The following is a 16,184-nucleotide window of genomic DNA, read 5'->3' as shown; positions in this document are numbered from 1 at the left end:
GAAATTTAGTAAGCCAGAAATGTTTTGTGTGTATATCCTGCAGGAAAGTGACAAGCATTCCCTATTTTATGCTCAAAGTCCATTGTCTGTCACCTTGTACGTGTATCTCTTGCCAAAATAGTCCACATACAGAGTGCGTTCCATAAGTAATGCCACCAATTTTTTTCTGACGCAACGGTACACCACAGCGTGTTGTAACTGGCTGGGCTAAGTGGAGGGGCGTGTTAGCTTCAAAACGCTCTTTGTCTCATTCGGCTGCGAGCTGCCGGAGAGTCAGGACGTGCGTTTCTGTCAACCCCGTTTTGAGTTTATGTAAAACAGCACAAAAGATCATTCTGTAGAGCAACGGTACGCTATCAAATTTTGCGTTAAACTTGGGAAGTCCACCACCGAAACATTTCCATTACTTCTGCATGCCTTTGAGACTGATTGCTTGTCCAAATCACAAGTTTTCCTATGGCAGAAGTCGTTCATGGAGGGCCGAAAGGAGATCACCGACGAACCTCGCAGTGGACGGCCATCAACCGCACGAGTTGATGAAAATGTGGCGCGTGTGCGCGAATGTTTGAACTCTGACGGACGGCTGAGCCTTCAATTGATAGCACAAACTCTAAACATGTCAAAAACAACCGTTTTCCGCATTGAGACTGAAGATTTGAACAAGAGAAAGGTGTGTGCCAAACTCGTCCAAAAGTGTTGACTGACGAAAAAAGAACACATTGACACCGGTGTGTCAGACCCACCATACTTGCTCCGGACACTGCGAGAGAGCTGTACAAACAATGATCACACACACGGCACAGCGGACACACCAGGAACCGCGGTGTTGGCCGTCGAATGGCGCTAGCTGCGCAGCATTTGTGCACCGCCGCCGTCAGTGTCAGCCAGTTTGCCGTGGCATACGGAGCTCCATCGCAGTCCTTAACACTGGTAGCATGCCGCGACGGCGTGGACGTGAACCGTATGTGCAGTTGACGGACTTTGAGCGAGGGCGTATAGTGGGCATGCGGGAGGCCGGGTGGACGTACCGCCAAATTGCTCAACACGTGGGGCGTGAGGTCTCCACAGTACATCGATGTTGTCGCCAGTGGTCGGCGGAAGGTGCACGTGCCCGTCGACCTGGGACCGGACCGCAGCGACGCACGGATGCACGCCAAGACCGTAGGATCCTACGCAGTGCCGTAGGGGACCGCACCACCACTTCCCAGCAAATTAGGGACACTGTTGCTCCTGGGGTATCGGCGAGGACCATTCGCAACCGTCTCCATGAAGCTGGGCTACGGTCCCGCACACCGTTAGGCCGTCTTCCGCTCACGCCCCAACATCGTGCAGCCCGCCTCCAGTGGTGTCGCGACAGGCGTGAATGGAGGGACGAATGGAGACGTGTCGTCTTCAGCGATGAGAGTCGCTTCTGCCTTGGTGCCAATGATGGTCGTATGCGTGTTTGGCGCCGTGCAGGTGAGCGCCACAATCAGGACTGCATACGACCGAGGCACACAGGGCCAACACCCGGCATCATGGTGTGGGGAGCGATCTCCTACACTGGCTGTTCACCACTGGTGATCGTCGAGGGGACACTGAATAGTGCACGGTACATCCAAACCGTCATCGAACCCATCGTTCTACCATTCCTAGACCGGCAAGGGAACTTGCTGTTCCAACAGGACAATGCACGTTCGCATGTATCCCGTGCCACCCAACGTGCTCTAGAAGGTGTAAGTCAACTACCCTGGCCAGCAAGATCTCCGGATCTGTCCCCCATTGAGCATGTTTGGGACTGGATGAAGCGTCGTCTCACGCGGTCTGCACGTCCAGCACGAACGCTGGTCCAACTGAGGCGCCAGGTGGAAATGGCATGGCAAGCCGTTCCACAGGACTACATCCAGCATCTCTACGATCGTCTCCATGGGAGAATAGCAGCCTGCATTGCTGCGAAAGTTGGATATACACTGTACTAGTGCCGACATTGTGCATGCTCTGTTGCCTGTGTCTATGTGCCTGTGGTTCTGTCAGTGTGATCATGTGATGTATCTGACCCCAGGAATGTGTCAATAAAGTTTCCCCTTCCTGGTACAATGAATTCACGGTGTTCTTATTTCAATTTCCAGGAGTGTATTACTCGCATACATCTCATGGATTGACCACGAGGAGAAAATTCGAGAAATTAGAGCCAATGCAGAGGCTTATTGACAATCATTCTTCCCACACACTATTCGTGAGTGGAACAGGCTTGGAGGGATCAGATAGTGGTACAGAAATTACCCTCCACCACACAGCATTAGGTGGCTTGTGGAGTATGATGTAGATGTAGATGAATATTGGAGTACACATGTCAGAACACTCATACTCGATTTCAACTGAAATTCTGGCTATACATTTTCATGTCTTGGTTTCTGCTGTGTTACTTTGACCTGCACTTACAGGCTGCAACAGACTGTGATCATTGGTAAAACGAATGTTGTGCTGGAAACTCGTGTTTACTGGGTCACTTTGGGATGGATTTGCAATTAGGTTGTCCATCACATCTCTAGGGTCGACTCAAACCTTAGTATCATTGATGTTACACTTCTGATTTTTATGAATACTATATCTGAACTTTCTTTCATGTGATATGTGACGATTGTACTTCTGCAGGAACGACAGGAATATTGGAGGAACCGATAGGTACCTCACTCCAGGATGCTTTATACCCATAGGAAGATGAAACTCACTTCACTGATGCAGTCAACCCATGGCAACTGAAAATGTGTGTGAGACTGGGATTCGAACAGGAACTATTGTTCATCGCCATCAGTTGTGTTAAGGCTGATTCGCATTAGACTTTAATAGAACAGAACAGTAGATAACGTCACCATCAAATGGTGTTGTGTATACACTTGAGGGACATCCACATGTTACTTTACTTAGCCCAATACCAAACGACAAAAGTGAGGTTATGAGATTTGATCAATGAAAAAACCAAAGTCAAACAGAATTAGAATTAAGAAACTAGCAACGATAAAATTTATTAACACACACAGCAAACTTTAAAATGGGTGTTCTTGATAAAGTCTGTATGGTAAATTGCTGAGAACTGAAGCAACAATAATCGTTTTGTCCAAATACTCCAAAACATTGACATTTACTTGCTGGCAAAAATATACACATACTAGGATCCTGTCCTGGCTTCACACAGGTATGGCTGGCCGACTTGTGTGGCATAATATAATTTTATTTATGGACCACTGTGTAGAGTTATGATTAACGTTGAGAGAACACCATTAGGCAACTGAATAAATGACTTAAACGATTTAAGCACTACACCAGGAGGAACCAATGTTGTGGGTTCCATATTGAATTGGCATCTGGAGTGATACCTCATGACAGTGATGGAAAATGTAAGCTACAATGCCATCTTGAGTCAGTGTATCTATTAGTGGAATCCATATCAAAAACATTACAGTATTTCCTGAGATTAGCCTTCCTGTATAGACACAAAAACACAGCAGGGGTCTTACTTTACAAAACGTGTACGTGCAAAAGATATGTACAAACATATAGATTCTAGTAATAATAGTTTTGTGTGGCATTGTGGCAGTCTTTCAGTCAGACACCACTTCATGCTTGCAGCGGGCAACATTTACTTGATCCATGAAGATGCACAGGCAGCACAAAATGTCCAAACCATGAAATGGAAAATGACAATAGGTCACATGGCTGCAAAACTCGAGCAACATGAGCATTTTCTATAAGAATTTGGCCTTAGTAATAGAGAAATTGAGAATAAGACAATATCACGGTCTCCGAATCTCTGCTGACTTTATAAATTTTCTCTCAGATAATAATGACCATTTATGCTTTAAAAAGCTTATACACTGCTTCAGTTTTGATCTGGAGATTAAATCTCTAACAAGGCTAATATATCATAATGTAAGTTCTGTTGATGAAGTAGTAAGTGATATGTAGGGCACTGTATATTCTGTAATCTTAGAATTCTCTGACTTCAAGGTATTAGTTGTACAGATAAATTTGCCACCGAGCAAGCTTGAGCACAAAAATACTCTAAAAAAAGCAAAAACTTCTGTGATAAACCATGTGCACATCTTTCTGACCCATACACAGAGAGAAAATTGGCTGACTGTATATCAATTCCCAACTGTAGATAGCAAATTTGAAGCTGTCTCTTAAATACTTTCTACATTTACAGTAAATTACAAAACAAGGAGTATATGTACAAGCAGGGAATCCTGCAAATGGATCACTGGAGGTATCACTACATCAACTAAAAGGAAGAGAAACCTTTTTTCCTCAGCAAAACCAAGTTTGGCAATAATGAAGAATTTAACAAGTGCTTCACTACAAATTAAAATCTCTTTAAGGATGTAGTTAACACAGCCAAAAAGCCTCTAACAGAGAACCTGCTCAGATCATCATCAAACAAAACTAAATGCATGTGAAAAGTTATTAATACAAACCCTGATAGAAACATACAGTTGTCAAGTAAATCAGACATCAGTTTCCAACTAAAAAGAAATGACTGACTAATTTAAATCCTTCGTCATGCACTGACTCACTGTTCTTCGCACCAAGATCAGGAACAGAGACACAAAAAGTAATTAATGCCAAAATAAAGAAAAAGGAACAGATATAATCCCATGCTGCCTTCTCCATATCTATTATTAGTAAAGCACTGTCCCATTTATAACCTTCTTGTTCCTGAATGGCACAGTTTCAAATAAATTTGAAACTGCAAAAGTCACATCGTACACAAAAAGGGAAGTGAAGAAGATGCTAGCAACTACAGGCCAACTGCAATTGACCAAGTATTCAACAAAGTATTTGAATACACCATGGCCATCAGACTAAATTCAGTTTTGAGAAACAGGAAAATTTAGCCTTCTGCACAGTTTGGCTTCCATGGAAAGAAAGCTACAGCTGATACAATACAATAATTTCTAGATTATACTTTAAGTCTTCTTGAGAAAAAGCTACCAATCTGAGGCAGTTTTCTTGATCTAATCAAGGGCTTTGACATGGTTATTCACAGTATCTTGCTGCAAACGTTTTATTCCTATAGAATAAGAGGAACTGGCCATGACTGTTTTAAAAGTTATCTCAAAGGCAGGAAACATTACGTTTAAATATGTGAGATCAAGCAATTCACTTTCATGGCGTTCCGCAATGTTCAGTTTTAGGCCTCTTCTTCCTTTGCATAAAGGACTTTCCCTTAAACTTACCCACCAACAGAACCTCTCATATAGAAGTATAAAAGTATACTCGTGGAAAAAAGTCTATGTCTGTGTCGTGATGGGACATTTGCAGTGTCTCATGAAGACGAAGTTAATAAAATAATGATTACTAAGAATATGGAAAGGCACCACGTCCACTATACCGCTCGTGAGTGCGGCGAAAATAGCAGACGACAACACCGTCTCCTCCACGTTGACCCCAAACGTTTCTTCCAGAGGAAGTTCAAAATTGGCTTCCCATTCCAACCTCTTCAATTTCGTTGACGACTTCCGTGAATTCCGACATTCAAAATGGTTTGACGCTCCTTTCCGCCCCGTCCCTTTCAGTCATATTGGTGAATTTCTACAACGATCGAAGCTATAATCGATATCTCACCAACTTTTGATGTGATATCGATACCTATCGTTGACTGTATGCACACATAGAACTATACATGTGTTGATTTGTTTACTTGAGAGGAAATGTTAGGTTTGTGTGAATAGGGAGGTGACCATATCGTTCCGGTTTCCAAAAGTTTAGGGAAATTTTTTGTGGTAATTGAGTAAATGAAATTTTAGTTGCAAAAGAAAGTAACTGTTTAAAGGAATTAAAGTTTTCACTCGTCAGTAGTGCGTAACCACGTGCAGTAAGTGTGGGCGTGTACAGCAAACACGAAATGGTTAACACTAAAGATGAAACCACGTCTTCTACACAGGAAGGGTAAGAGTGTTTATTACTAGATTTTAACTAGACTTGTATCAAAGTTCTCGCCGTTTATTGCCAATACGTTCATGCTTGAAAATAAATCCTTTCTAGCTGTTACACATAATAAGTCATGTAGTTGAAGAGTTGTGCTCGTACTAATTTTTCTTCTGATTTTGGTCGCTAATAAAGATGTGAAATCACTGTGGACTTTAGGGAATGTGTTCGTCTTATGGTTATGTGCTTGTAACTCATAGAGTTTGATGGAAGGCGATTTTAACACAAATTTGAATTGAAGTATGTAGTGGACGCAATGATCGATTGTTTTACCAGGAAACATTTGATATTGTTGCAATTTTTTGTTCTTCAGCTCTATTTATTTCATGAAACATGGCACTAGAATAAGTCATATGTAGGCCTACTTTACATGATATACATTAGCTGTCAGTAGCAGTACAGAGTAATGTAATGTAGGTACTTACCATAACATTTCGTCCCGCTCAATTATCCACAATGGTCTTAGTTTGCATTTGTTGATCTGTATCATGTGTCAGACATTTCGTTGTAGTATGATTTCAGAGCAACTTTTGGATCACAAAAATTAATCATTTTAAACTGTTCACTGTTGATGTAGATGTAGGCTGTAACTGTAAAAGAAATGTGGTGCAAACAGGCATATATTAAAGGTTTTAGAGCAATTTTGTCAAATGGTACATTACATAATTGTACCTCTTGTACTTATCCCTCCAATTGTTTTTCTGAAGTTGATGGTAATCTATATTTGTATCTTGAATCACTTGTTCCTTAGTGAGGAGCATCAAGCTCACTCTGTCCATAACAGCTTTCAAGTAACACACACCTCATGACTGACAGTGCCAAATGAGAAGCACCTCTGGTGGCTGAATTTGATTATCATAGTTTTCTCAAGTTTTGAGTGGATCTTATAGTGTCCATGTGTTGATCAACTTGACAACTTCACAAGACATTGGTGGACATTATATGGTTGGGACTGCTAAATCTCCATGTACAACCACTGCTATTGGGTCAATCCAAATGAAGTGGTCCAATAAAAATTAAGTTGGTTGCTTGACCATTTTTAAATATTTTAATATTTTTATACGTGATTACCCTATAATTGAGAATTTCATAACAGTTTTTTTTTTTTAAATTACCTTTCACCTTTACTGAACGTCATCCATTTTCGTTTCTAAGTGCGCAACGATGTTTCAGTTTAGAGACGTTAGCAAAAATATGAATATCTCTGCGCTGGTTTAAGTTAAAACATTGCAATTGACATGATTGTTTTTAGAAAAGTGTCCTCTACAACATTGTCTATTACACAAAATACCCTAAATTCATAAATAACCAGTCAAAATGACCTCCAAAGTTTGGTATCAAAATTTTCAAAGATCTACTTTTTAGGCCCAAAAATAACAAACAAGGAGTGATTTATGAGAGTCTATTTTCTTCCTATAGTTATATATCATACACTACTAGCCTCATATAGAGTAAGAACACTTACAAATGTTATCTTAATTTCTTATGAATTCTTGAAATTTGAAAGTTTTCATTTTTTGTAAAGTTTGGGTTTAGTTATCTCAGGTGGGACTGAATATGAAAATATAATTTTTGCACAGTTTGTACACCTATATGATAGCAACGTACTGTAAAAATTTCAACATTGATATCTGACTGAAGAGATAATACACATTACTCTACAACTGGTCTTATTATATTAGCGGGATATAATCAATTATTATTGAAGTTTGGGACTGAATTATATACAAAAAGTGGAAACATCACTGAAATTAACATTTATATTATTTTGACATACTTAAAAAATTATTTTCAATTAACACCCTTCAAGATGTGACTGTTCCTAAACCTTGTAGTGAATGTTAAGAACACTTATTTCTTCAGACAGCTTCTGTGATATAGAATAAGACCTCCCAGTTGTTGTGATAAGTTCAAGCACTGAAAGTTTCTTTAAAACATTTTTCATTGGTATCCAAACTTTGTCACTAGTAGATTTCTTGAATGATGCTCTTGGGGCAGCCGGGTGGTAAAAATGCACAAAAATATAATTGTTTTCCAAACTTATTTTTTCAACCACTGTCCATCATACACGCATGCCACTATGTCATTCAATGTTAAAGACAGAGATGTAATTTTACTGACACAATGATCTTCATAAATTTTGGTTTCTGATGTTACATAGCATCAAACTATGTTTTCTGCAATGCCAAGGAATTAGTGGAACTGCCTTGTTTCTTTTATTGCTATACAGTTTTCAAATCTGGTTTGAAGTGTTGTTTTAATATGCAGAGCCCCTTCTTCTTTCTTGATCAGAAAATTGGTAATGCCTTTAATATTATCCTTGCAAAAGACATGCATTTCCTGTACTGTGAGAATTTGGTCTGTGGTTGGTCTTTGTAGGCTGGCTTTACTTACTTCACGTTTTGTTGTACCTCCTACTCCATCACATGCATTTTTACCATGGCAAGATGCAAAAAAGTGCCATTTAGCCTCCAACCCAAAGTGTACTTTGTGGTTGCAAAGATCTGAAAAGTTCTTTTTGTTCTTGTACTGACTATCACTTCCATCTGAAAAGTATATCAGCTTCTCAACCTCGGCAACATTTTCTTTTGTGTAATTTGTTACATACTTTTGAAACACATGTGCAGCCAAAGTGTTGTGCTCCACCTAGAATGCAAACTGAAGAACTGCAAACTTCATCTTTCTCATTTTTAAAGTAGATAATAAATGGATGCACTGTTGCCTGGTCATTGACTCAGTGGTACCCTTGTATTGCATCTGGAATCACAAATGTAAAATTTTCTGCAAAATCAGCTAGCACTCTGCATTAAGTTTCATGAAGTTTTGCTTTTTTTTCTTTCAAAAACTTACTTTGGATTTTAGAAACATAGTGGTGACTTTTGAGTTTCTGTAAGTTATCAGTTAAAGATTCCAAGTACTGTTGCTGAGATTTAACCACTGTTATCATTTCTGCCGTGTCAGTTGTGACCCACTGTTTGAAGGTAATACTGTCTGGCATTTCCTCCTCATATTCATGAAACAATTCAATAATGGTTTCCTTACCAGTGCATTTATTACACAAACTTGTCATGCAATCATAACTGTTAGTGTCACAGACCATTAAATCTAGTAACTCTTTGTAGTTAAGATCACTGAGTTTTGCACCCGCAATCATCAGTTTGACATTTTGATGATATAAACAAACACATACGGAGTGTGTCCCTGAGGATCCAGCCAAAATACACCACTTAGGGCAGAGGTCACAAAATTTTGACCTTCCAATTTTGCATTCAGGACGAGAATTTTTTAGAGCTACATGACGTTCATTTAAATTTGACAGTACTATTTGTTTCTACTTTGTTACTTTAACTCCATTTATAACAACTCTTTTGCTATCTTTGCAACCTGGGTACATTCTACTGTTTTCATCATCTTCAAAAAACTGCTGGATCTGTTTAATTGTTTCTTCACTTATACCTGATTCTTTCTTCTTTCCTAAAACTGGAAGAATGCCTTGCTCTTTCACTAATTTTTGGGTTAGTTTAACCAAACGATGAGAAGCATTGAATTCATGAACTATTTTTTCTCTTGACCATGAGTCAGGGAGCAAACTGAAAATTTTAACTTTTTCCTGTTTAGATGTCACTCAGCATTTAATTTTTAACTTCTCTATTAAGCGTCAGATGATGCTGGTGGTAGGTTTTCTTCTTCTTTAGAAATAATGTTGGTATCTATATCTCTTACGTCGATCTCTTGTAGAATTTTAGAACATGTTTTTTGCTCGCGTATCATGTCATTTCTGGAAACCCAGAATCTACTATGTAGGAATCAACATGGATTCCGGAAACAGCGATCGTGTGAGACCCAACTCGCCTTATTTGTTCATGAGACCCAGAAAATATTAGATACAGGCTCCCAGGTAGATGCTATTTTTCTTGACTTCCGGAAGGCGTTCGATACAGTTCCGCACTGTCGCCTGATAAACAAAGTAAGAGCCTACGGAATATCAGACCAGCTGTGTGGCTGGATTGAAGAGTTTTTAGCAAACAGAACACAGCATGTTGTTATCAATGGAGAGACGTCTACAGACGTTAAAGTAACCTCTGGCGTGCCACAGGGGAGTGTTATGGGACCATTGCTTTTCACAATATATATAAATGACTTAGTAGATAGTGTCGGAAGTTCCATGCGGCTTTTCGCGGATGATGCTGTAGTATACAGAGAAGTTGCAGCATTAGAAAATTGTAGCGAAATGCAGGAAGATCTGCAGCGGATAGGCACTTGGTGCAGGGAGTGGCAACTGACCCTTAACATAGACAAATGTAATGTATTGCGAATACATAGAAAGAAGGATCCTTTATTGTATGATTATATGATAGCGGAACAAACACTGGTAGCAGTTACGTCTGTAAAATATCTGGGAGTATGCGTGCGGAACGATTTGAAGTGGAATGATCATATAAAATTAATTGTTGGTAAGGCGGGTACCAGGTTGAGATTCATTGGGAGAGTGCTTAGAAAATGTAGTCCATCAACAAAGGAGGTGGCTTACAAAACACTCGTTCGACCTATACTTGAGTATTGCTCATCAGTGTGGGATCCGTACCAGGTCGGGTTGACGGAGGAGATAGAGAAGATCCAAAGAAGAGCGGCGCGTTTCGTCACCGGGTTATTTGGTAACCGTGATAGCGTTACGGAGATGTTTAATAAACTCAAGTGGCAGACTCTGCAAGAGAGGCGCTCTGCATCGCGGTGTAGCTTGCTCGCCAGGTTTCGAGAGGGTGCGTTTCTGGATGAGGTATCGAATATATTGCTTCCCCCTACTTATACCTCCCGAGGAGATCACGAATGTAAAATTAGAGAGATTAGAGCGGGCACGGAGGCTTTCAGACAGTCGTTCTTCCCGCGAACCATACGCGACTGGAACAGGAAAGGGAGGTAATGACAGTGGCACGTAAAGTGCCCTCCGCCACACACCGTTGGGTGGCTTGCGGAGTATCGATGTAGATGTAGATTAAAGCATGATTCCAAGGCTTTTCTGATTTTGTCTGTAATTTGTTGTACCTAATTTTCAATAGCTACTTAATTTTATTATTTTCGAAGCAGGAGATACGTCTAACTTAGAACAAGCAAAATCCAATATGCTAACTGCTTCCTCATTAGTAATATAAATGTCATTAACAAGGTTACATGATTCTGGTTCTGGATTTACACAAATATATTTGAGTAAGAATTTGGGCACAGGGAATTTCCAGGAATCACATTATGTTTCACTTGAGAAGCTGATTCAATCTCACATAACAAGAACAAATGTTCAAGTTTTATTTCCCGCAAACCCTAGTAATAGGCTTTTTATGAACTTTAAGTGGATCACAGCAATTTCTTCCAAAAATGTGGTTGTACTTTAGAATATATTTCTTCTCATGATAATCACACACTGATGTTACAGAAGAACTTACTCGAAATTTAAACAAAGTTTTTCTAACTTCATCAAAGTCTCCAGAATGAGATTTTCACTCTGCAGCGGAGTGTGCGCTGATATGAAACTTTCCTGGCAGATTAAAACTGCGCCGGACCGAGACTCGAACTCGGGACCTTTGCCTTTTGTGGGCAAGTGCTCTACCAACTGAGCTACCAAAGCACGACTCACGCCCCGTCCTCACAGCTTTACAGAAGGTAGGAGGCGAGGTACTGGCAGAAGCAAAGCTTTGAGGACGGGGCGTGAGTCGTGCTTGGGTAGCTCAGTTGGTAGAGCACTTGCCCGCGAAATGCAAAGGTCCTGAGTTCGAGTCTCAGTCCGGCACACAGTTTTAATCTGCCAGGAAAGTTTCATCAAAGTCATTGACATTTTTCAAGATTTTTGAAACTGAACCGTAAACTGTTTTGTGAGACACTTCACTTGCTATCTGTCCAACAGAGCACTGTTCATCCATGGTATTGCATTCCAGCTAATCTCTCAAAATTAATTACAAATTACACACAGAACAAAGCACATAACACATTCTACACTCTCTATGAAGTATGTACATCCACCCTAACAGAGGTTTCAGAACAGACTGGCTACAACAATGCCTCACCCAGCAATAATGTACTTCTACAGTGCCTCACCCAGCAATACTGTACTTCTACAATGCCTCACCCAGCAACAATGTACTTCTTTATTGACAATAAACCTAAATATAAATGAGCATTTTTATTACCATAGAACAAAAGTGAAAGCTCATATTGTTTAATATTGCATTATTAAAAATAAATAAACTAAATGAATATTGGGTGATAGTGTTAACTAAATATATGTCACAATTCAATTTTATTACAATGAAACAATAGACCATTTAAATAGGCAACAGCCATAAGATCAGTTGTAGAGTAATGTGAATTATTTCCTCATTTTCAAAAATTCGTATCTTTGTTCTGTCACATAGGTGTACAAACTGTGCAAAAATCATATTTTTATATTCAGTCCCACTTGAGATAACTAAACCCAAACTTTACAAAAAATGAAAACTTTCAAATTTCAAGAATTCATAAAAAATCAAGAAAACATTTGTAAGTGTTCTTACTCTATATGAGACTAGTTGTGTATGATATCTAACTATGGGGGGGGAATAGTCTCTCATAAAACACTCCTTGTTTGTTATTTTTGGGCCTAAAAAGTGGGTTTTTGAAAATTTGGATACCATAATTTGGAGGTCATTTTGACTGGTTATTTTTGAATTTAGGGTACTTTGTGTAATAGACAATGTTGTAGAGAACACGTTTCTAAAAACAATTATGTCAATTGCAATGTTGTAACTTAACCCAGTGCAGAGATATTCAAATTTTCGCTAATGTCTCCAGACTGAAAAATCGTCGTGTGCCTACAAATAAAAATGGCCGCCATCCAGTTAAGGTGCAACATAAATTATTTTAAAAAACTGTTTTGAACTTCTCAGATATGGTGCAATCAACATATAAAAAAATTAAAGTATTTAAAAATGGTCAAGTAACCATCACTGGACCACTTCATATGGATTTGGCCCTATTGTGAGGAGAAGTCACTTTGGCCAGTTTCATAGGCTTTCTTCTTATTTTTGACATTTAGTATGTTCTTTGAATAGCTAAGATGTTCGTATGTCGCATATTTCCTCTGTTAACATACTGTAATTAAACTTCTCCATTGTATCCCTTACACAACTAACACTAACAGCAGTGTTTTACAGACAACACACTCAACAAATTTCTGGCATCTATATATTCCACAAGCAAATTACCTGCTTCAAAACACTCTCTTCTCACACGCCAACTTTCAACTATGTCGAGTATATGTGATGTCACAATATCATTATGTCTTTAGGAATTCTGTTAGGTGGCATCATGGCAGATGTTTCCCACATGAAACATGTTAAATTACACCAGAACAACAGCTGTTCTGATCTGGCCATCTCTTCAGACAGGAATTGAAACTTAAGTGCTGACAGTTATAACCCTACTGCTTTCCCTGCCCTGGCTGCCCTATGGGTAGAGGGACAAGCCAGATTTATAGGAGCAAGACACTTTATTCATTACTTCATATGTACTTGAACTGATGGGGATACTGTGCCTGTGACAAAACCATTATTTTTTGTGGAACAGTTGAAAAAATGTGGAGAACTTAAGTTGTTAGGAAAAATACATCAAGGATTGCAATTGATTAGAGTGTCTCCTACTGCACATGCTGCAGCTCTTCCGGCATGTTAATGTCTGGGTGATATACCAGTGACCATGGCCACACAAAAAATGTTGAATATGATCCAAGGAATCACCTTGCGCTCGAAACAGATGAGGAGGTATGGGCTAATCTTGAGCGGCGAGGCCTGCATGTTGTCCGACATGTTGAAAAGGTCCCAAGGATAATATAATAGATATAGGCACTGTTATGGGAGTCTTTGAAGGAGTTAGTAATGATGTATATATGTGACATGAAACCTTATGTCCCACCACCTGTGAGGTGCTTTCGATGCTTGTCCCTTGGTCACATGTCATCCTGCTGCATGGTGGACACAGAATGTGGCAAGTACGAACGATCGCCCCAAGTAGTTAGTTGTGTTGAACAAGCACCTTCATATGTCAACTACATGTAATACCATCCTTCACATTAGCTGGTTTGCCCAGTCTTCAAGAAATAAAATAAAATACAGGAATGTAAATCTATTGATCACCTGTTGTATACTGTGGCATGTAAAAAATATCAACGCCCACACCTATTGATACGAAGTCAAATTATGTGAAAGTTCCAGCTATCACTACCACCGCCGTAACTGTTTTAATACAAGTTCTCTCACTGCTGTCGTCTCCTGTGATTCCCACGGAACCATCTTTGTGAACCACTTCCCACACCTGGTTGAGGAACAGTTTGCCTCTCCAGCATCTATCAGTTACAAGACACCCTCTTGGGACCATTCTTCCTGGAAAGGGACAGATCAGAGGTCCAACACCAGCTGATAGTTGAAAGGATTGTGACCTGTGGGTGTCAGGGGTTGCCTAATCTTCACCCGTCCCTACACTTGTTGCAGATAGGCCCTCACAAGAAACCCAGCTACCAGAAGCTGCAAAGGAGCAGAAGAAGAATTGGGACAAGGTTACCCTAGTGACCTTGGAGGTGCCATATCCCCCCCCCCCTCCTCCCCCCTCCACATTATTGGATTTTAAACCTGATGTGATTCCACCACTATCAGTTACAGGCAGTGATCCTGGGGGCATGATCAGCCCTCCTTGCCTCTTGATGCCTAACTTGGACACCTGTAACATAATCATTCAGTGGAACAGTAATGCCTATTGTTCTCACCTGCCAGAACTATACCACCTTATTTCCTCCCCCTGCATTTTGTATTATGCTGTAAGAAATACACTTCACTGATAACCATTCCCCAGTGCTCTGTGGTTATTGTACATTCTGTTGGAACTGTGCTGACCCTGAGAGGGCGTCTAGAGAATTCCTTACATCCATTGGCACAGATGTGGTCACTGAGTGGATTCCCCTTTATTAAAGGTTGGAAGCAATAGTGGTGTGAGCACTAATGACCCCAGCGATCACCATTTGCAACATTTACACATCTCCAGGCAAGTCACTGAGTACATTGAGTTGACCACCATAATCCAGCAACCCCCCCCCCCCCCCCCCACCCCCACACACACACACACACACACAGACACACTTTTCTTCTACGTGGGGTTTTCAGTGTGCACTATCCACTTCATGCTCCACCACCACCCTACAGGGGATTTACATCTCTTTTGTGAGTATGTACTTGGCCGACAACAGCCCTGGCCCTTGCAGCACTACTTTCCTTTCCGTGCTGCAAGTCTATCCTTCTACTATTCTTCTTTCCCCTCTGCCTTTCTATTGGATCGTGGTCTTGGTACTGACCCTGCTTGGATCCGGTTTATAATTTTGGACACTTGGTTGTGTTCTCTCCCGTGTCTTTCTTCTGGCACTTTATACAACATTTCATCTTTCATTACATGGTCCCCCTTGTTGACTTTGACCTACCATTCCTCTTCAAAATTTTACGCAACTGCAGATGGTGTGTGGAAGTTTGCCCATTGTGGTGTACCTTCCACCTTTTGTATCTTTCTTCTTCCTTTCTGGCAAACGTAAAACACTAAGAACCCAACTGGGAAGCCATTCTGATGGGGGTAGGCGTAGAGGTTGTCAAGTCAAGTACCTGCACGGTGGTGGCCCCCTGGCCGCACAGGGATCACACTATTGGTGCCTGAGTATGTGCCCATCATGGCTGGAGCATGGGGACTTTGTCCAATGATTCACTGGCCAGGTAGCTGTTCCTGTGGCTGGGTGGCACCTGTGAGGAGAGTCCCCATTCAGAGTGGGTGGCACCAGGGAGAATGACTTGCAAATAAAACAGCTCAAACTTTATTCTGCTTGTTTCTCTATGGCCCCAGCAACCTATTCTCAAGGAAAGGATTACTACAGTGTAGAGAGATGTGACACCACAGTTTCCTTCCCTGGGTATGCCATGGGAGGAACACGGGATAAAGGACAAACTGAGAAATGCTTCTCACAGTACTAAGTTTGCTCTAGGACCGACAGGAATTCCTGTTTGTCCATAAAGCGATTATTCTATGTTGAACACCTCGAGGACTTGTTTGAGGAAGTAGCAGCGATTTTAAATTTGAAGATTGGTTCACTTCTGATTAAAACAGCATCCCATGCTCAGTCACAGGCGCTGCTTGCCTGAGACAAGCTGGGTGACATTCTT

At 40.6% G+C, this 16,184-nt stretch overlaps 1 protein-coding gene across 1 annotated transcript in view; it reads left to right on the top strand.

Moving 5' to 3' along the window:
* Positions 1 to 5,640: 5,640 nt before the first annotated feature.
* The window catches only part of LOC126470334 (aspartate--tRNA ligase, cytoplasmic), a 106,580-nt gene continuing 96,036 nt past the window's right edge, over positions 5,641 to 16,184 (top strand). The window contains exon 1 of the mRNA XM_050098120.1: positions 5,641 to 5,928. Coding sequence (XP_049954077.1) covers positions 5,885 to 5,928 — 44 coding nt within the window. The 5' untranslated portion in view covers positions 5,641 to 5,884. The remainder of the gene's footprint in view (positions 5,929 to 16,184) is intronic.

Source organism: Schistocerca serialis, chromosome 3, assembly GCF_023864345.2.
Source record: "Schistocerca serialis cubense isolate TAMUIC-IGC-003099 chromosome 3, iqSchSeri2.2, whole genome shotgun sequence".
NCBI classification, from domain to species: domain Eukaryota; kingdom Metazoa; phylum Arthropoda; class Insecta; order Orthoptera; family Acrididae; genus Schistocerca; species Schistocerca serialis.
The sequence above is the reverse complement of the archived record's forward strand: the minus strand, read 5'-3'. Positions and strand labels throughout refer to the sequence as shown.